This window comes from Panthera leo, chromosome F2, assembly GCF_018350215.1.
Source record: "Panthera leo isolate Ple1 chromosome F2, P.leo_Ple1_pat1.1, whole genome shotgun sequence".
NCBI lineage: Eukaryota > Metazoa > Chordata > Mammalia > Carnivora > Felidae > Panthera > Panthera leo.
In genome coordinates this window covers 26,272,802-26,294,385 of record NC_056695.1, presented here as the reverse complement: position 1 = coordinate 26,294,385, position 21,584 = coordinate 26,272,802, and the positions used below count along the sequence as shown (strand labels likewise).

The window sequence follows — 21,584 nt, the reverse complement described above, 5'->3', positions numbered from 1 at the left end:
CATTCGACCTACCCGCATTTCAGGTGGCTGGGAGCAACTACATTGGCCAAGAAAACATTGGCTCTAGAAAAACCTCCCCTCCTATGCCTAAGTGAGCTGCATACCCTGTGAACTTGCAGCTCCTACTCGATCTCATCTGTACTGTTGGTTTATGTGTTAGAAAGGACTTTTTTTTCTTTGTTTTAACTAATTCAGGAAACCATCAACATCATCCTCCTTAGGACTGTTTTTTTTCCGAGATCTCCTTAGTGTATGGAAGACAATAAATATTGCCGGTATAAATGATGTTAAATTGTACATCTTGAATGCAAAGATGAATGTGAACACTATTAAAATCCGTTAATAAACGTTCTTTTGTCCATGTTTCATCCTGAGTAAAGCCTGTTTCACAGAAAAGTTATTTAAAAAAAAATAAAAATCTTTCTTGTAACGCTCCTTTACAGGGTAAGCTCTCGAACATGTCACAATACAGTTGTCGTGGGAGTGTGTGCTCCTGGGGAAGAGAGGTGAGGCAACAACTGAAACGTACTTAAGACCTACTATGTGCAGGAAGGTTCACCTACCTGTCTTCAGCTAAAGCAAACCCTCCAGCCGAGACATTGCTATCCACACCACAGAATCAGTAGGCAGTGGAAATTCACGCAGCTACACATAACTGCCTGGTGAAGCTCAAAAAATACCTTCCCTCAGGCCCTAGTCTTAGAAAGTTAAACTCAGCTACCCAGGGGTGGGCGACCTCGCCTTTCCGCGGTTCTCCGAGCTCCTGGATGTTTCAGACGGACCCCGCGGCCAGGTGCTCGCTCCCCCTCGGAGAGCGCGAGCGCGCCCGGCCCGCCGGCAGGGCCTCTCGGGCCGCGGCTGCGCAGGACTGACGGCCAACGAGACGGGGTTCCCGGCCTTCCTAAGCCTGCAGGGGTCAACACGCTACCCACCCTCGGCACGCACGCGCCACAAATCTGCCCCAGCCCCGAAGCTGCCGCCCCCGCCCACCCCGTCTCGGGACTTTCCTCCCCAAGAGGCCATCCCGCAGCGAGCCCTCCACCCTGGGCTAGCCAGAGCCCGGCAGGCGCGGAGGCGCCCCGCTGCCACTCGGCGGCGCTTGTCCGGCGGCACGCCGCGGCGTCCGAGGACAGGGAAATCCTGCCCTCGGAGAGCGCCGACTCCTCCGCGGCCTCTTGACACAGCGGTGTCTTCACCCACGAGGCCCCGACCCGGGGCTGACGGGCTCGCGACTGTCCTGCCAATCAGATACGTTTTTCTCCGAATGGCCAGCCGACCAATCACCGCGCGCGGGTGTCTTCTTCGGCTCTTCGGCTCTTCGGCCCTTCGGCCCTTCGGTTCGCCGGCGTTCGCTGTTGCTGGGCCCTCCCCGGCCTTCCGCACCGCTCTAAAGCTTAGTTCTCCTTGTTTAATTTCCTCTTTTTTCTCAGACACTTCCGGGTCCTGCGTCGCTCCGGAAGCCCGCGAGTTCCGGAAGCCTGGGTAATCCAGGTTCTGCTAGCAGAAGTCAGGCTTCCCAGAGAATGTTTCAGAAAAAGTTACGTGGAACGGGGGCGTTTCTCAGACTCGTAAGGTCAGTGTCTGCCGGAGAGAACCGGAGTGCAAACCGGAGGTCTTGGTTACAGCTGGGAGGGCGTGGAGTTTCACGACCTTGTCGCTGTCGCCCTTAGCTTCAGTTTCCCCGTTTATTGGCTTCCTGTCTTCCTGGAAAAAGCAAATCAAAGTGTGATTTTTGGGAAAGGCAATGAAGCAATCCCGAGCTCCTAAAAATGATCTTAGAATCGCACCATTAAAAAGAAAAAAAATAAAATAAAAACACTGCTAGACTTGAGTTCCTGTGCCTTCCTCGAGGTGACTAAGACACTTCGAAATCACCGCGCATTTGGCGTTGGTGAGGTTTAATTCCTTATGAATGGCTTAAGAATTATGCAGTGTTCAAACTACTTAATATCGGATGGCTCATGTAAAGTGTTATATTTGGTACAAAAATAAGTTGAGTATGCTTAAGTTTCTAACATTTTTGAAAGCCTGTGAACTTAGAACTAGTTTTAATTTTCTTGAGGAAGAGCTGGCTCAAATGGTCTTGCGTAATTGCTTGCAATGAGTTTCTTATATTTAACATTGATTTCTGATAACTGTGAGAATAATTGACATTTTTCTTCTGGTATTTTAAAATAAAAGTCATTGTTTCTTTACTTATTTCTTTAGGTCCCATTTTCTAAAACATCACATTTAGTGAAAGGGCTTTTCACGAGACCAGGTTGCGTTGTTGACTGTTCACATCTAACACGTTCTGGTAGTCTTGATGCCCCTTGAGAATTTTTTACCTTAACAATTACAAGCAGTTACAGGGAGATTGAGACTTTATCCACACTACAATTTGCAGTCTAAACATCTTCCCCTAATACATTAACTTTAGTTAAACCTGAAAAAAATAAACTTGGGATGGCTGACTTCTTTTTCACTTTATCTTCTCTCTGATCTGCCCATATTTTCAATTACTTGTATCCAGAAACATTAGAGTTTAATGATCTTGAGTCAGAAGGAGATTGCAAAGAAAAGAGGTAATGGAATTATTTACAAAGTCAAAAAAAGGGCTTTTATATATACGGAGTATATATTACATATATATATAATATAGATACATATTATAGATACATATGTAATATATAATATGTATCTGTATCTATATCTATATCTGTATTCCCCTCCCTTAAAAAAAAGGAAGAAAATGGAAGTAACAGGACATAGTAAAGAGAATGCTAGACTAAGTCAAAAGAATTGAATGCTAGTCCTGACTCTGGTTTTGTTCGACCCACCCTACCTTGTGGTCTTATTCTCTTCATTTTTAGAAATTAGGAGTGTCAGTCAATCTGTGGTTTTAAATCTGTTCTGTAGAATTCCTGTAGAAATTTCCTGGAACCACACAGGGGAGAAACAAAGCAAGCCGACTCTCAGCCATATTTTACAAGAGCAGCTATTTTATGTGTTGCTTGAAAAAGTGTTTTCTGTTAAGAAAATTAAATTCATGTCTTTGAGGAGATGATCTGCGTTTCCTTCTAGCATTAAGATTCTGTTTCTTAGGGTAGTTATTCATTTGTATCCAATGTGCATTCATTCGATTTGTACAGTTTTTTAAATAGTAAAAGATAAATTCATGGTTAATTCATTACTGAAAGCCTCGAACCTCTGTGTTGTCTCATTGTTTAGTAAGTACAAATTTCACATTTAATTCTTAATGATCAGAATCATAATTCTTTATTTTTCTCTCTTCATCCTACCCTTGTATTTTAATACCAAATTTTTATGAATAAATTTATGTTTTGAGTCCTAGCCCCGTGTTTTCCTCAGAGCGTCACGTCATTTTAAAGTGTCTTTCTCTCTTGCGCTCCACTGTGCTCAGGTTCCTGTTGCACAAGGAAATGTATGGCATATGCACAATCTTTATTTCTGGACAAAAGTTCTGCTCTGAATCACTTGCTCCTTTTTTTTCCTCCCTTGATTATCTTGGGCAACTTAGAAGCAAATTGGATGTCCCCTTTATCTCTTTCCTGTGAAATGACAGCAGTTTCTAAACATTCCATGTTCCTCTTCAGTTCCTTTGGAATGTGGAAGAAACCTCTGGAGAAAAGCTCTGTCCTGCTCCATTTGCCCCATGTAATCCTGGCACTGCAAATACCAGCACTGTCATTTCTCTTCATGGAGGTGGAGGCAGGGAAAAGATGTCTAGCACACACTCTTCTTCCCATTGTGCACTGTTTATCAACTTTTCAACCTTTACCGTCTATAAAATCAAAATGCCCTTTTCTGTGTTGCTTTCTATTCTTTTAATATATTTTCCTTTTTTGTTTTTTTTTCAGAGCTCTTCCTTCTTAACTGCCTGTCAATAAGGTGAGATAAAATTCCATCCAATCTGTGTTTTCTTCTTACGGTTAAAACAAAAATACCCAAGAGCTGTAGAGTAGTTCTGTTTTGATTATGCATAACCGTTCCCTTCTAGTAATAGATGAATTGGCATTGCCTCTACTTTGCATATAGTGTGTGTTCATAACAGTTAAATGAATGTTCACGCCTCATTTTTTTCACCCACATATTCCCTTTGTTCAGATTTGACTTTCAGTCTCTTTGAATGGTTCTCTGACCACATGTACAGGGTCAGGGAGAGAGAATGTAGACAAGATGCATCCCAGGCAACACAGGCAACTTTACCACGTTCCTTTACTTTCTTTCCCCATTTTACAGTCCTGAGAGCTTGACTAGCAGTCTGGTCTTGTGAATGATCATGAGGGGAAAAAAATTAGCTTTGAGCTCTGCGGGATTGAATCCATACTACTTACTAACTCCCTTTGTGTGTTCCACAGTTTCTCTAGTGTTTACCAGAAATTTCCTGATTGTCAGTCTGACCTTAAACAGGTGCTTAATCTTCTCAAGCCTAACTTTTGTCTTCTTAAGATGGACGTGATAGTACTTACTGTGTGATAAGGATTATATGAGATAATGTAAAGAAAACATAATGCCTTGCACATAATAATGTATCACGTGATACTTCTTCCTTTTCCATCGCTAACAATACCTCTTCTGCTTTGTGGATATTTCCATATTGTCTTGAATGCCATAAAATATGCAATTAAACATGTATGCCAGTAATATGAAAGTCATTTAAAATTCTCTTCTTAGGTTCTAAAGCCTTTTTCTAATTTTATAGCATACTAAAGATCTAGTTGCTTCATGTGTTTCATGTGGCTCTTTGTTTATCCTTGGATTGTAATTTCTGCTGTAGTTCATGCCTACACTCTTAATAGTGCTTAGCCTTTAAAATAGCCCTATTTGTATGCCGTGTTGTGCTCCTGAAGTGTTTATGTTCATCTTTTAGGCCCGTCACCACCTTGTCAGTCGAAGACACTAGTTCAGAGCATGGTTCTGCCACTTCTAGGTGTGTGATTTTACACAAGTCAGCAAATCTCTTTCTCTCTGTGCTTCACTTTCCTTGTTTTAAAACATAAATGATAAAAGAACCTCTTTGATTAATATTGCAAGGATGAAGTTATTTAATATTTATTTTTTCAAAGGATACTTAGCCATGATAGTTCCTTATTAGCACTTGATAACTGGTAAATGGTATATATTTACTACAGTCGTAAACTCATAAATTGGTAGGGAGTATCTTCCATAATGCTTTGCTGGTTTTTTTCTCTATGATAGTGTCTTTGTCTCACATGTTCTGTTTTGATTTCTCTACTTTCTCTAGCCTTTTTCAAACTCATGTCCAACATTACCATTTCCGCAGTTGGAAACGGCTGTCCTTTTTTTTTTTTTTCTTCCTCTTCCAAACTTTCCTAAAACAGTCCCTATGAGGATTCTAAATAGGTAAACTTTTCATAGTTAATTTTTTAAATTGATTCTTATATCTTTTAACTGCTAGAGAGTATGGTGTGGTAAAATGACTTGTCCAGAGGCACACAGCCTGTTGATGAACCTGGGCTAAAATACAGAACTAATCAGAACCAGTTGAACTCTCTTTCCCCATATTCAGTCAAACATCTGCTCTTTATTTTCACAACATGCTTTCTCTCTTAAAGACTCAGAAGTATCAACTTTCTGAAAGAAAAGATTATGAGTGCCATGCTTTTCTCTTAAAAATGTATTTGTAAAGCTAGGCCAACGTATTGGAAATTCTGTTTTAAGGTTTGAAAAAACCAGAGGGAAACTTTTCTGTTTGTTTTAGGTACTTGAATAAGTACATCATAAATATAATAGGGAGAATGCTCAATTGTGTAAGACTCACTGTAGTCTTGAAGATTGTAGTATTTGAGTTGAGTTTCCTTTTCTTTCTGAATTAAAAAAAAAAATATATATATATATATGTGTGTGTGTAATGTACAATATGTATATATATGTATATATAGCATATATGTATATATATATAGTGTGTGTGTATATATACATATATATGTATATATATATATTCTCATCTGCTAGGGCAAGTTGTTCATCTTTTTGAGCAATTTATGCTATTTTGGAGTTTATCCTTCAGATACATTTTAGAAACATTTTGTTGAGTACTCACTACCACTCCCCAAAAGAAAAATCCTGTTTGGATTTTGATGAGGGTTACATTTAAAAGTAATTTAGAAGAATTTAGTGTCCACAACAGAATTTTAAAATTTCACATGTCTTGTCCATACCCCAAAGAGTACAATTGGAATTTGTAGCATTGGATATCTATAAACTATCGAAACTTAGTTTATATTTGATGAAAGAGAGGAACAACAGAATAGTGACAAGTCATTTAGCAAGCCTGTGGCAGAAGTGGGATTTGAACTTCTTGTTGTTGACTTCTAGGCCTATTCACAGTGCCAGAGGTCGCAGTGTCCTAATGGATCTCAGTCATAGCTTTTTCTCTTTTGCTTGTGTTTGAAATGTGCTCTGGGAATCGGTGTCCTGTTAAATCCCTCTTTGATGCATGTCCCACTTATTAGTATTGATTTCAATACAATGGACAGTAAATCTATCTGACTACACAAAGGAAATAAAATAGTAAGGTGTAGGTTCAAAGCTTAAGATCTCCAGTTATAGGACTTTATTCACATAACCTCATAATATGAAACCATTCATTTAAAATTTTTTCAAACCTAAAAGGAAAAATGAATGTATTGTCTCATCCATTTTGATTACTAGAACCTTTGGGACAGAGTGGCAGTGACATTGTCATACTAAAAATTAGTTGATTGTTGTGGATCTGGGAAAGGATGGCCTGGCAGTGGTTGCACAGATGGTTTGATACCTTAGAGATTACTTGGGAATCACATGTTTCTGCTGACAGAGTTTACAGGACTGTAAATTTAAATGTAGAATTTTTGTAGGCAGCATGCATTGACAAATATGCCTAATGGTAATACATCTAGTACTGAGAGTCTCGGAACAGGTCAATAATAATGTGTATATTGATAGCAGCAATGTAGGAGATGTTACTTGGTATTATAGCTAAAAATCCATGTTATCCCCTTAATCATAATTACATTAATATTGACAAGCCCTTGACAATACCCACATTATTATTGATAGATTTCTGTCAATAACATGTTTTAAATAAAATATATTCATTCATAATTTGTACTATACTCAATGAAAGCTCTGAAATACATCCTGGAAAATTCTTCCTTCTTTAGTGAGATGCAATCATTTGATTTGGGTTTGGAATGTGATATAGATGCAAAGTTTTATTTGGGGGAATGGAAAGCATAAAAGGAAAAGAGTAGTTATTTAAGGGATAAGCTCTTAGTAAATGAATTTCGGGTTTTTTTCTTTTTTCTGTGAAAGAAAAGCAGTGTGACTTGTCTAGTGATAAAATGTTAGCAGGAGACCTTTTTAATAGTTTTTAGTGTTAGATCATTTTGTCTTTTTTTTTTTTAGATCATTTTGTCTTAAACATATGTATGTGACAGGTTAATCACACTAACCTGTAGATGCTATACTTTGCCTTGAGCGTCTTTTTCACATACTCTTAACATAGTAGTGTCCTTCACTAGACACATATTGTTTAGTGCCAATTATACTTCTAATTATTTTTAAAAGTCTCTTTGCATGACCATAAATATATCCCCCTGGTTGGCCCTTTAGATCTTAAATTAGTATGGTTTGGGAGGTGGGGATTGGGAAGGGAGTTATAGAATTGTGTATTAGAAGAATGAAATTTCATGTAGAATAGGAAAAGGTATTGCCTGTTTTTAGCATTTTGGAAAAATCAATTTGAATTAAATCTGATGGTGTTTGTTTCAATGCTGAACAATCCCAGCTTTAAAAAAAAAAAAAAAAAAGATTGTTTTGTACTTTTTTTTAAACTATTCAAGTTGGAGCCTACTTTTGAGAACGTAGATACTAAACTACAAAACCCAATAATATGGGGATTGTTAAACCTTACTTAAATTAAATTCCTGAAATAGACTGGCTATTAGTTAGGAGTGGATGGCAATCACTATACCAGAGTCAGGAAGGTATTGGTTTACCAAAAAAGGATTGGGGTTTTTTGATTCAAAAATGCAGGGGTGCTATAATCTTCTTTTGATTTTCATTAGTTCTTAACTTTCATTACTTTAGTTCATTACTTTAAGTTGTTCAGAAAGTTATTAACACCTCAGTTAAGTGCCTTGCATTGTTGTAGGAGTCCTAGAACTGGTCTTCATGAACTGCAGCCTTCATTTTCTTCAGTCTTATTGAATTCTGCTATCAGAGTAATCTTTTAAAAATATATCTTGTTATGTCTCTTCTCTTCAATGATTATACATGTTTATGAAATCATTGCAGTTTCCTTAAAGTGGGCTTTTTGCAGTGGGTTAACTCTTCAGCCAGTCTGTCCTGTCAACTTGTTGTGCTTAGTCACAGCACATGATTTGATTCTTTGCTTGTAGGTAACAAGCACAGCACAGTGATGGGAATTAAATAACCACGGATGCAGCTCACGTTGGAACCCATCCCAATATCTCCCAGATAAACTATGGCCATGTTTCATGGCTTGCACATTTCTGGGGTTTGCACACAACCTGTTCTTGTGTCTTAAATGACCTTTTTTTCTTTTCTGCCTGGAGAGTTTTGTGATCCTTCACATTTCAAGATTCATTCTTTGCTTCAGAGATCAATGGCTAGTCCTGATCATAGTAGCATCCTATTTCTTTAAAAATGATTGACTAAAAGGAAGTTAACTGAGAGTTAAATTTTTGGATTGAATTCCTGGTACCTAGGAAATTGCCTGGCATTTGGTAAGTGCTCAAAAAATGTTGGTTAAATTGAGCCACTTGTCAGAGAATTAGGATTCACTAAAACACTCTCCTTACATTATATTGAGAATAACTTTATGTGACTTTTACAGGTATTTATGACATTTTGCAATGCTTCACACCTGTTATGAACAATAATTGTACAGCAGTGGAGGGAAGAGGATTCATTCTATAGTCAGATTAATTGAATTTCTAGTTATTTCTGTTTTATCAGTTTCTTCTACTCCAGGGCCTTCCCCTTCTCTAAAGCCAACATTCTAGAATAACTGTATCTGCGCAAAAAGGGAAACAAAAGGAAGAGGAATGGAATGTCACATGTTGGTGATGAACTAAGGTTGGATGCCCATCTGGACTGCCTGTACCATGTCCTATTCAGCAAAGCACCCTAGGGTCAGATAATCAGTGTGCATTCCTGAAGTTTTCTTACTTCCAAATGACAGGCATTACCATATTGATGAGGGTTAAATAACCAAGGGAGAGGGTCCTGCTGGGACCCATCCCCATTCTCTCAGAATTCCTCCTCCATCATCTCCTTTTAGATAAGATACAAGAGTGTGATGAGTTCCACTGAACCATGTCCCTGCCCCTTCTCGCCTAGCCCCCATACACGTACACATCATAGTGATGTCAGGTTCACTATTTAACTGCCACAATTATATTTTAATTTTGTAGTCAGTATTTCCTGGAAAAAAAAAAAAAATCCCTTTACCACAGGTTGATTGAGGCATTAGTATGAGTAATAATGAAGATTTCAGTCTTTTGAAATAAATTTGCCAAAAACAACTCAGAGTCTTTTTCTTCTTATGCCCATCCCTAGCCAAAGAAGCAATAATATAGTAATAATAATACTTTCCAGTTTCCAAACCACTTTCATAACATTATCTGGTTTAATCTCAACAACTTTGTGTGGTAGCTGTTATTTCCAACTTTGTGAAGAATCCGAGGGTAATGACTTTTTTTTTTTAAGATCACATAGCAAGTAAGTGACAAAGCTGGAACTTGAGCTCAGGTCTGATTGGTTTTAAATCTGCTTTTTTCTACTCTGTCACAGTTGCCTAAATAGGAATGTAGAGCATAGGGAGGGGTATTCCACTTGAACTTACTATGGTGTGTAACGGACAGTGTCTGTTCTATGTTTACAACTAAAAGAAGTCACAAAAATGACTAAAATGTTGGAAAGTAAAACCTAAAACAAAAAAATAGAGAAATTATTCATCTGGAAAAGCAAAGGCTGAAGAACAGTTTAATGATAGTCTTTTGGTCCATTACGTAGGGAGGAGATCGAGCCCAGCTGTTCTTAATCTACAATGAGGCCAGGCCTGGGGAGAAAAAGAGGAAAGGGGAAAAAAAAAGTTAAACTGTAACAGAAGGGATAAGAAAGAATTTTTCGATAATAAGGATTGTTAAATATTGGATTGGTTAGAGAGTGTGTTAAGTCTCCTTTTCTGGCAGCCATTAAAAATTCCTGTCTTTGCTAAATGTTAAGTATGATTCCTCCAGAAATGAGGTATTTGAAATAGATGATTCTTCTGAGAAACCACTCCCTCTGACCAGTTTTTCACTAAATATAAGTAAGGAACCTGAACAGAGAAGGCTCCCTTCACCATCCAGTTCATCTAGATGCTTTCCTACAGTATTCAGTCAGTACACTCATTAACTACCAAGCTGCTCATTCCATTGCACATAGATTCAACAAATATTTATTGAGCAGCTACAATGAGCCCATCTTTGTGGTAAACTCTATAATTAATAACGTACTCATCAACCACAATGCAGAACTGATGATGACTCTAGTATTTAAAGCTACATAAATGGGCACAACCGGTCCTCCAACGTAAGCCATAGATTTCATCTGATACTCAACTGAAAAAAAATAATCGATCCAGTCCAGTTTTGGGGGTGTGAGAGACGTAAGAGGAGGGAACTGGTAGTGTGGACTTATATCCATGTACAGTAAGGTCAGAGCTTTTCAAGGGTTATTTGACAATAAGAGAGCTTCCCTTATCTTGCTGACCACAGAAGGTGAAATCTGGGGAAGATGCAGAGTTTAGCCACTATTATAGTAGTCACATTTGCCATATGCCCACATACCATGGATGATTGTAGAATTTTGCATGAGGAAAACTTAGCTAGAAATCAGTCGCTTTGTAGGTGGTGGGTGCTTTGAGCAAAAAGTATAAGATAAGGCACTTTTCCTTAACTGGTTCAGGGAAAGAAGATGCACTGACATGACTGAAATTACAGGACAGGTGGTTGAGGGCTCAAGTGAGTGGCACAGACCATTGCTGCCAGAGTTGAAGGTGGTGATAATAGGAGTTGGAGATAGTTTTGAAAGTTTCACAAAAAAATGTTGAAATAGAGTTGGAATGTGAAGGGCAGAGAGTTGAGGGCAGCGGGGATAGTTGGGAGGAAAGGTAAGTGTTTAGGGGCCTGAGAAAAGGCACAGAGTCAGGACTGAAGGATGGCATGGAATTAAAGAGCTGGAGACACAATTGACTAGGTTAGGTCTGAGAAGTTTGTACTTTATTCCAGAGGTAATGATGAGGTGAGAAACCGGTGATTTGGTAAGTGTAGGCAAATACACTTTTGGTTTTGCTTACGAGTTTTTTTTTTTTTAAAGTTCTAGTTTCTTTCCTCAATTACATAACTGATGTAAGTTAGAAAATTTGTAAACTGCAGAAAAAAGTGAAAAAAATCTTACTGATGATTTTTTGCATGAATTTTGGAATTCTTTTTCTACTGAGATAACTTCGAAGTGTTATATATATTCTCTTTGAGGACCTGTGATATCATATACCTCTGTTCCTAACCTAGTTGTCTGTTTACTTGCTTGCCACCCTTGCTAGACCTTGGTTAGGGTCCTGAAGTGAGAATAAGGATTTAAAAAAAAAAAAAATTTTTTTTAAGTTTATTTTTTTATTTTGAGAGAGGGGGAGAGAGAATGAATGAATCCCAAGCAGGCTCCTCACTGTCAGCACAGAGCCCAACGCAGGGGTTGAACCCACAAACCGTGAGATCATGACCTCAGCCGAAATCAAGAGTTGGACACTTAACCAACTGAGCCACCCAGGCACCCTAGGATGGTTTTTTATCTCTGCATCCCAAGCACCTAGCAGGTCTAGGATATATCGATGGTCATAAGAGTGTGATCTCTATTCTCACAAGGTCTACTTTAACCAAAGAAAGGGAAAGCCAAAGACCGTGCAGGATTTCTAATATCCACTGTGGATGTAGAAATGAGAACTAAACAGAAATGAGTGAAAGGGCAGGCAGGCAGCACGGCACCATATGGATGATAGATGTGCCAGAAAAATCACGAAGTTTGCTTTGGAATGGACCAGCCCACTCATTCTCAACATCACCAGGAAACTGGTTAGAAATGCAAATTCTTGGCTCTCGTTCCAGGCCTACTGAATCGGAAACTCTGGAACTGAGACACTGTAGTCTAAGAAGTACAAGCAATCATGATAAACACTCAAGTGTGGAAACCACTAGCAGAGAAGAACAGTGAGACTACAGGACTGATGTGAAGACCACAGTATAGGAAGATTGGAAGCCCACAGTGTGTGTGATGTCAGTGAACATAACCATTGAACAGCCATGGTAGCTGGAACGGGAAAACTAGGACAGTAAGATTATGTTGTTACAAAGAAAGCTGAGTATGTTGTAAATGGACAGGATCTACTGATCTTGTTTAGTTCACTGCCTTCCTGATCTTAGCATTTAGGTAGAGCAGGTAGATTTAAAATAGATTAGTCCTAGGAGAGGGACCCCACATTCAAAATCTACACTCAGATTGTCTCTCCTATATCTCCACACACCTGCCTACAAACTCTAGCTGTCTCATCGGAGCCTCAGATCTCTAAAACTACTGTGGTCATTACCTTTCCCTTCAAACCTGTATCACTGCTTGTGTTTCCTATTTCAGCAAATTGGGTTATCATCCACTCAGTTCAGTTATTCTTGGCTTATTTCTCCCTAAATCGTGTCAGTTCTGCCTCTTCGTAGCTTTAAAGATACCTATTTTTCTCCAGCCCTGCTGATATCTTTATAATTTAGACCATCATTATTTTCTCATTGATCACTTTAATAATCATTTAACAGTCATCTTAACTGGTCTCTAAGCCTCAAGTCTTTTCACCCTCAAATCTATTGTGAATATGGCCAGAACAGGCTGTCACAAATGCACATTTGATTAGTTCTTTTCTAAAAACTCTCCAGTGACTCCCCATGAACATAAAATAATGTTGATAAAATACAGCTTCCCCAACTTGGCTATTAGGGGCTTTACCACTGGTCTCCTGTTTCCTTTCCAGCCTGTTGTCCTTGCACCTTCAGGCCTTGCAGCTGCTCACCCTTTCCTTGGAATGCCATTCTCACCGTTCTCTACCAATCTGACACTGCTAGTCCTTCAGGTAGCCACTTAGATAGTACCTCTCCACGAAGCCTTCTCCGACCTCCTGAGGTCTAGTGTTAAGAATAATGCCTTGAATTTCCCCTTGCGTATCCCTCGTTGCACCTATTATTGCCTGTTTATTATTTTATATAGTGCATTCTTCCCCGCCCCCCACCACACTACATTGTAGCCTCCGCAAGGGTTGAGACTGTGTCAGTTCTACCATTACATCACAAGCTCTGACACATTAACTGGCAAATAGCAGATGTACAACAACCATGTTGAAATAAGTAATAATCAACAATCTGGATATGGTTGTTTGAAATCATTTTGAAGGCTAATGGGTAGGAATTTGTCTTTTCTATCCTTCACCTACCCCTGACTTTATCCTATTCATCTAGCATGTGTAGCTTACATCCTGTGTACCGGGCACTGTGCAAGTTGTGAAGATTCAGCTGTGACAAGATTCAATCTTTGCAACAGGCTTTATCCTCTAGTGGAGGAAATAGTTTTAAAGTAGTGTGTGTATAGTACATAAAGGCCAAGAAGGTGAAAGAACAGAGTGCTAAGGGAACAACTAGAAGAGGCACCAACCCAAATTTGGGGAGTCAGGAGGAAGTTATGCCTACGCTATTAATTAAAAATTTAGTACTTAAAAACTGAAAACTGAGTTTTTCAATTAAAGAACAGGAACATACTGTTCCAGATGGAGGGAACAGACCATAAATGTTTACTAGGGAACTAGAGAAGGGGGCACCTTATGACTGCGGGTCATAAGATTGTGTGTTCAGAAGACTTTAGTGTGGGGAATGCACTGAAAAAGCTAAAAGGTAGGATAGACCAATTAGATGTAATCCAGCAGAGAGATAAGGGCAGCCAGAATTTAGGAAGAGGCTTGCAGGGGAAAGAGTAGTGAATGGATTAAAAAAATATTTGGGGCAAAGAGCAGACCTTGAAGATTGATGCGATTTATAGAGAGAAGAAAGGGAACTCTGTCCTAACCTCCTTCTTTTCCTGTAGTTCCTGGCTAGTATGAGGCAAGGATTTTACAGAATTTGCAGCAAAATCCCCACTGCCATAGCTCTGGGCTGTGGAATTTTGAGGGAGCTGCAGGAAGGGGGCAAAGGTGAGATCACCCCAGAAGGCAGATGACATTTATGGGATAGAAGTATTCCTGTCAAATGTCTGGTTTGGGAGGAAAGCAGCACTAAACAACCTGTTATTTAATAGGCACTTTTGTTTTCTGTACCTGAACTTGTAAAGCATGCAGTCTGCCACTGAGTCATCTAGGATCTGTGAGTAATTTAAAAACATCCCTCTTAAAAACCTCTTTAATTGTCAAAACAAACAAACCTCTTTAATTGTCAAAGATATTCCCTCTTTCAAGAGGTGCAAACTCTATTATAGGATGTACTTTCAGTTCTTTAACTCCTAGCAAATTACATGTAATATCTTTTTAGTAAAAATCATAAATAGAATTTGAAAGGACTTCAGAGGTCAGTTTATCTCAGCCCTCAGTTTTGTAAGTGAAAAAAATAAAGCAGAGATTAGGTGAAACAACTTGTCCAAGATCACCACTGCCACACCATTGGTGACGGTGAATTTCAGTGGGACACCTGCCTCCCTCTGTAACTTAGTGTTCTGTTAGTACGCCAGGCTTTTTGAAGGCCCAGCGATCATTCATGATCAAGCTCCATGTGTTCAGGGCCCATTTTAGAAACTGAGTTTAAATAGATTGCTTGTCATAGTTTGGATTTACCAGTTCTTTAACAGTAAGTAAAATATCTAAACTGGTCTGTACATTCCTTGACAACAGCAGCCACTGGGTGGCTTGTACATAATAGGCATTTAATAAGCCAGTCATACCTAATTAACTACTAGTCAGTTTTTTCTATTTCTGTCCCCCTAATCCTGCTAAGGGGATTTTTGTCCCCTTAGCACCTATATGATTCTTTAGTGTATTTGTGAAATGGTCCTAGTATATATTTTTACATCATAGTTTTCTTAGAAAACTGTATGGGGGCTCCTGAGTGGCTCAGTTGGTTGACTGTCCGACTGGCTCAGGCCATGGTCTCATGGTTCGTGATTTAGAGCCCTATGTTAGGCTCACTGCTATCGGCAGTCTGCTTCAGATCCTCTTCCACCCACTCTCTACCCCTCCCCTGCTCATGCTCTCTCTCCTTCTCTCCCTTTCAAAAATAAATGTTAAAAAGAAAAAGCTGTATGATGTGTACCTCCTTAATATCTTAACAGCATTTCTGTATTCATGTTGCTTTGTGCTAGTATGTATCTTCTACAGTAGTGTGATAGCATAATAAACCCTGATTGTGCATTTTAATTTTTTCTCCTAACTTCCTTTATGGACATAAAACATATTTCAGAAAGATTAAATGACTTGTTAAAAAATATACCTTTGGAGTTAGTAGAAGTGCTGGCAATTAAACTGGGGTCTTGACTTACATTCCTTGGAATGTTCCATAGAGTTCACTGTATTTATTAAGTTCATGTATTTGTCCATTACTCATGTTATTATTTAGCGTCATCACTGTTAGCATCAGGATTTTATGATCTCTGCTAAAATATCTGACCAAGGAGAATACTTGGAGGTAATTTGTGGAGAAAAAGGTGCAACTTGCTACCCCAGTTATTCCTTTAATGAAGGGTCAAAAAAGGAGGGAAAAAAAAAAGAAAGGAAATGAAAAGAAAGACAAGCAAGGAAAAGAACAAAAGGAGAAAGTAAAAGAAAGAGAAGGAAGAAGGTTGCAGTAAGAGGTGATCGCTCACTGCTCTCTGACACCTGCCAGCCCCGTCTGTGTGTCTTGGGTCATTGGTGTACCACAGTCGTAGACATGTAAGTTGAGGAGATGGTATGAGCTCGCAAACATCTGATGTTCCCTAATTGTACTTTACCCTAGAGACCTTCAGAGAAGACATGGCTTCCAGAGAAGAGAAGACAAAGAGGACAAACAGAGTGCTAAGAATAAGTCAGTTGGATGCACTTGAACTAAACAAGGCCCTGGAGCAGCTGGTCTGGTCCCAGTTTACTCAGTGCTTTCATGGATTTAAGCCAGGGCTGTTGGCCCACTTTGAACCAGAGGCGAAAGCATTCCTGTGGCTCTTCTTGTGGCGCTTCACCATCTACTCGAAAAATGCCACCGTGGGACAGTCCGTTTTGAATATACAGTACAAAAACGACTTTTCCCCGAAGCAGAGGTACCAGCCACCGAGCAAGAATCAGAAGCTGTGGTATGCTGTGTGTACAATCGGTGGCACGTGGCTGGAGGAGCGCTGCTACGACCTCTTTCGAAACCGTCATCTGGCGTCATTTGGGAAAGCCAGGCAGTGTGTGAACGTCATGGTTGGACTTTTGAAATTAGGTGGGCTGATTAACTTCCTGATTTTCCTTCAGAGGGGCAAGTTTGCAACCTTGACAGAACGTCTCCTAGGCATCCGTTCTGTATTTTGCAAGCCCCAGAGCGTGCGTGAAGTTGGCTTTGAGTATATGAATAGGGAACTTCTCTGGCATGGTTTTGCTGAGTTTCTGATTTTTCTCTTACCACTTATTAATATCCAGAAGTTGAAAGCTAAGCTATCCTCGTGGCGTATTCCTCTGATTGGTGCTCCTAACGGTGACAGTGCCTTAGCCACCAGCGGCAAACAGTGTTCTCTGTGTGGAGAGTGGCCCACCATGCCTCACACCATAGGATGTGAGCATATCTTCTGTTACTACTGTGTTAAGAGTAGTTTCTTATTTGACATGTACTTTACGTGCCCTAAGTGTGGCACAGAGGTACACAGTCTGCAGCCACTGAAGTCGGGAATCGAGATGTCAGAAGTGAATGCTCTTTAGAAACTAAGACTGTGTCCTCTGAGGAAAACTGTATTGTCTTTAAGTCCTTAATATTAGTCATGCTAAGCATACCGTTTAGGTGTTTTTTTCTGAGGGGAGGTGCTTCTCTGCCACTGTCTTCTGTTCCTTTCCAGGCATGACTAAATTCTAATCACTAGAAACCACATGATTCTAAATACATTATGTAAACAATAATGTACTACTTTCTCTAAATCATTGCATTCAATTTTTAGTGTTGAGAGGAGTGGACAGTTTTTGTCAGTATACTAAAAATGCTCTTTCATTTTGCTACTTCCTGGAAAGAGGTTAGATTCTAAAACAATTTTGGAGACTCTGGGGTGAGTGTGTATTTATTTTCAGAGATGGCGTTGTAACATCATAATCTGACATTGATAAAGCCCTGTTGTTTTAAACCTTAGGATCTGATGCCCCAGTTGTAATTTTAAGCTTTTCTTTAAAACCCGATTGTAGGGGGTTCGCTTGGCTTCATTCGCAGGCAAAATGAAGGCCACCAGAAGCTCTAGGCTGATGTTCTGCCAACTTTCTGATCCGCCTGAAGTGAGGGCTTCCTGCCTGATAGTTCTCGCGAAGTCTAGGACTCACTGTCATTGGTCTGCCTGGGACTATGTCCACATTTGTGAACCAGGATAGAAAACTACTACTCTTGATTACTCAGACGTGGGTGACATCCTCACGTGTGTCACATGGACCCGTAGTAGGAGAGTAGGCAGTTCACCACAGGAAACTGAAGTGGCTTTGAAAGAATAGTGGACATGGGGTAGGTAAAAACAACAGATCCCTATTAGAGTTTACATTTGCCCTTTTTACCAAAAGTCTGCATGCAGTTTTTAATTTTACCGGTGATCTAAGTTGATGAGGACATAACTGAATGATTAACTTACTGGATTGCAGATTTGAAAGGATTAAATAAATAAAGTCAACACATTTTGTTATAATAACAATTTGGTTACAGTGTTATTTTGGTAAAGTGTGTTCTGAGTAGATGCCCGTACTATCATAATTTTAACATGAAAATAGTATTTTACATATATGCTAACTAATAGAGTTGTCAATATTATGGGGTTTTGTGTTTTTCCAGACACTAATGGCAGTACAATGTATTTTTTTAATTTTTTATTGTTATTTAACATCTCCCACCTCACTAAGTGATTACCCACATGGAGTCAGGGAGTATGACTGTTTTGCTCATCACTGGATCACATACCTCTCCAATAGAGACATTCTGTTAGCTGAACAACAAAACCTAATAATCACAGATCGTGTTTTGTAGAAGCAGATGTTGCAGGGGTTTTGAAGTTCTTTGGCCTGGATTGGGCCAAAGTAGTCTGACCTTCTTACCTACACCTCTGGGTCACTGGCCATGGGCTTCTCTGGGAAGGGTGTGGCCTAGAGCATGGCGCCTCTCTGCAGCTGAGGCAGACCCCAAAGGAGCTGACCCCATCCTCCATCTGGGCAACAGATCCATCCTGGGAAGAGCTGGGTGTCCAGCCTAGTGTTTACCACACCTAATACTGTCTCTCCATTGTTTTCCTTCATAGTTTTCCATTTTTGTTTTTCTTGCTTGCAAGCATGCAGACATCACACAAATGGCAGGTAGCCGTTCAACTTAAAACCATTGGGTTTAGGACTGACTTGTGCACTCAAGTGCTTCAGGGAACTCCAGCTCACTGCAGAGACCTAGGCCTGCTGGCTAAGTTGCTCTGACCGTCCCAAACCCCATTCAGTCCCTGCCTCGCTGTGCACTGCCACGAGACTTGCTTTAACATTGGTGCTTCTATTCCTGTTCCCCAGTGGTCTTAGGGCTCAAGGTGCAGTATAACTGGGTCATATTTAGCTGCATGATGTATTTCTGCTTTAGCCTCAAGAACCTAACTATCATCTGTGAGTATCTCCCCTTGGGAAGATAAAAACTTTTACACTAACATTGTTTTTCCTCTCCCATGTAACTTGTTCTCAAATCAGATTTGCTACTTGTGTATATAATGTATCCAGTTGCTTCAGTGATCATATCTAAAATAGGTACCAGTCAAAACTAACCCAAGGCATGTCCTGCATCCTTGCTTCCAACAACCCCCGCCTCAGAACTCAGTTCTTTAACTCCTCTGAGATTCAGCTTGAAATGCTTGCTTCCTGTGAAATGGACATTCAGTTATATCTACCTTTTAGGACTGTGATGGGAATTAAATAACATCATTCTTTTAAAAATTACTTACGAAGCCCCTACAGGCATTCTTCTATATTCAGAGATTTACTCATAAATAAAAACCCCTGCTCTCATAGAGTTTATATTCATGGAGGAATAATAGACAATAAAGACATGGAAGATCGTTTCAGATGTTGGAAGTACTCTGAAGTATAAAAGAAATGGAGAGTGACAAGGGATTCTGTTTTAAACTGAATACTCATGGAAGGCCTCTCTGAGGAGTTGAAGTTTGAAAAGACATCAGAATGAGCTGAGGGAAAAAGCCAAGTAGGGGACAGGTGCTGGGATAAAGATAGGGCAAGTGCCCAAGCTCCTAGATGAGAGTCCATTCCTGGTTGAGGAACAGTAAGAAACAGAGTGACAAGAGAGAGGGGTAGGAGGTGAGTGAGGTGAGGGGGCCCAGGGTCAGGCCACGCAGGCCTTAGTGAAAAAAACACCTGGATTTATTCCAAGTACGAGGAAGCCACTGGAAGATTTTAAGCAGAGAAGTTACAAGTTGAGATTTTTAAAGGATCCCTGTCATTAATCTATGGAGAGGTATGAGGAAAAGCCAGAAAACCTAGTCAGAGTCTATAGCAAATAATCATTTGGTATGAACAATAGTTGTTATTATTTCCATTAGGTTTGTGGTACATTAACAGTGTCACTATCTGAACTGGTCAGGAACCTGGAAGTAAACAAAGCTGTAGGAAACCAAAATACATTTTCATGGATTCCACACAGCAAAGCTCTACTCAAGGTATTTCCTTGAGTCCCCATTTAGAAGCTGCTTTATTTTGAATAGAATTCTAATGAACTTTCAACAACAGAAGAAAATAACAGGTAAGAGGGAGGGAGAAGACTGATGAAAGCAAGCATGTTCACAGTAATAAATAATTAAAAAAAAAAAAAAAAACAAAACTTGTATCAGTGAACAACAACAAACAAAAAAACCCTATAATCTGGTGGCAGAGCAGGGACACACAGGCTCTGAGGACCAAATGAATAATTATAATAGTTTAAGAAAATGACCTTGGATCATCAAAGTATACCTTATATTCTGTATAATTTGGTTAAGAAGGCAGGGACATTAGTATTCTTATATTTGAGGATGCCTTCAAGTTATGTTGGCACTTACAGGCAAAAACTTAATTCACTCAGAACATTTGCTTTTAACAAAAAGCTGTTTTTCCTAACAGCACTTAACAAGTGAAGTGTTACTGAATTAAGATCTTTTCAGCAACAGAACAATTCCAAACACATTTTTTAGCCAAACCAGTTGGCCATATTGTCTATAGAACTGATGCTCCATGGTTCTCTCCAGCTAAAACTAGTAGATAACAGCACGTTTATATTCATCACAAGTAAGTTGACAAGTATTTCGCTTGTATGTCTGGGGTTTTTATTCCTTCAAAAAGCATTAAATCGTGAAATAAGACACTACGCCTTCATGTTTCCAAGTAGTCACTTGTTTTCTCTTGATATTTTTGAGAAAAAGCTGATGATTTGAAAATGTCATTTTTCTTGAAAGTAAGCATCATTATCATTTTGTCCAATGGCCTTCATCGAATACTGCCTTGAGTTGTTTTCTGGCAATTAGGACAATTCAAACAAGATTAATAATACGGGTAACTCCTGAGGCCAGAAAATCCAAAAGCATGGTATTCAATAGGTAGTTCACTTTCCTTCTCATTAGTAATAATTTCTCACTAACATATTCAACCCATCCATTGCTGATATTCCAGAGCCAATAAAACTGAAATCTGTTAAGTAAAACTGATTTTAAAATCAAATGGGTGTGGACATGTTTATATGCATCGACTTTAGAATTTATCTCAAGGAAATGGTAAGAATTTGGATATAGACTTATTGAAATGAATTTCACCATAGCATGATTCATAATAAACATGGGAAGCAGCACAAATGCTTAATAATAGGGAAATAAATAGTATAGCCATTTAATTGATTCAATGTCATATATAAGTACCTTGCAAAATTTGTGCAAAATTATATTAAATGGGGAAAGTGCACACAATGTAATATTGAAGGAAGTTGGATATTAAATATGATCTCTCAACACCCATATCTGTATCTTGAAATGAGACAAACAGACACTTACCATGAGCTAATAAGCAGACACATATGTATATTACAATAAATGTCTTAGGGTAATTCAACTATTCATTAATCTTTACGTTGTCTTTTATTTCCCAAATTTTCTACATTGAGCATATAATATTTCTTGATTCCACCAAAACCAGCTGTTTCTTTTTTTGTTTGTTTGTTTATTTATTTGGGGGCGGGGGGGGGGGGGGTGGAGAGAAAGAGAATCCCAAGCAGGCCTGTCACTGTCAGCATGGA

General features: G+C 39.3%; 1 protein-coding gene across 2 annotated transcripts; it reads left to right on the top strand.

Annotated features, from left to right (window-relative positions):
• The first annotated feature begins 1,143 nt into the window (after positions 1–1,143).
• PEX2 (peroxisomal biogenesis factor 2) lies at positions 1,144–21,384 on the top strand. 2 transcript variants are annotated; one of them, XM_042923824.1, is made up of 3 exons: positions 1,144–1,573; positions 3,861–3,891; positions 16,086–21,384. In XM_042923824.1, exon 3 carries the CDS (start codon positions 16,103–16,105, stop codon positions 17,018–17,020), a length of 918 nt encoding a protein of 305 aa, XP_042779758.1. In that variant the 5' UTR covers positions 1,144–1,573; positions 3,861–3,891; positions 16,086–16,102; the 3' UTR covers positions 17,021–21,384. The 2 variants fall into 2 exon arrangements, with proteins under 2 accessions (XP_042779758.1, XP_042779757.1); XM_042923823.1 differs by lacking the exon at positions 3,861–3,891 and having other exon boundaries at positions 1,145–1,573.
• Positions 21,385–21,584: the final 200 nt, after the last annotated feature.

Bases quoted from the DNA above. Each gene is read 5' to 3' on its own strand.
- PEX2 (XM_042923824.1), top strand. From the start codon at position 16,103: ATGGCTTCCAGAGAAGAGAAGACAAAGAGGACAAACAGAGTGCTAAGA.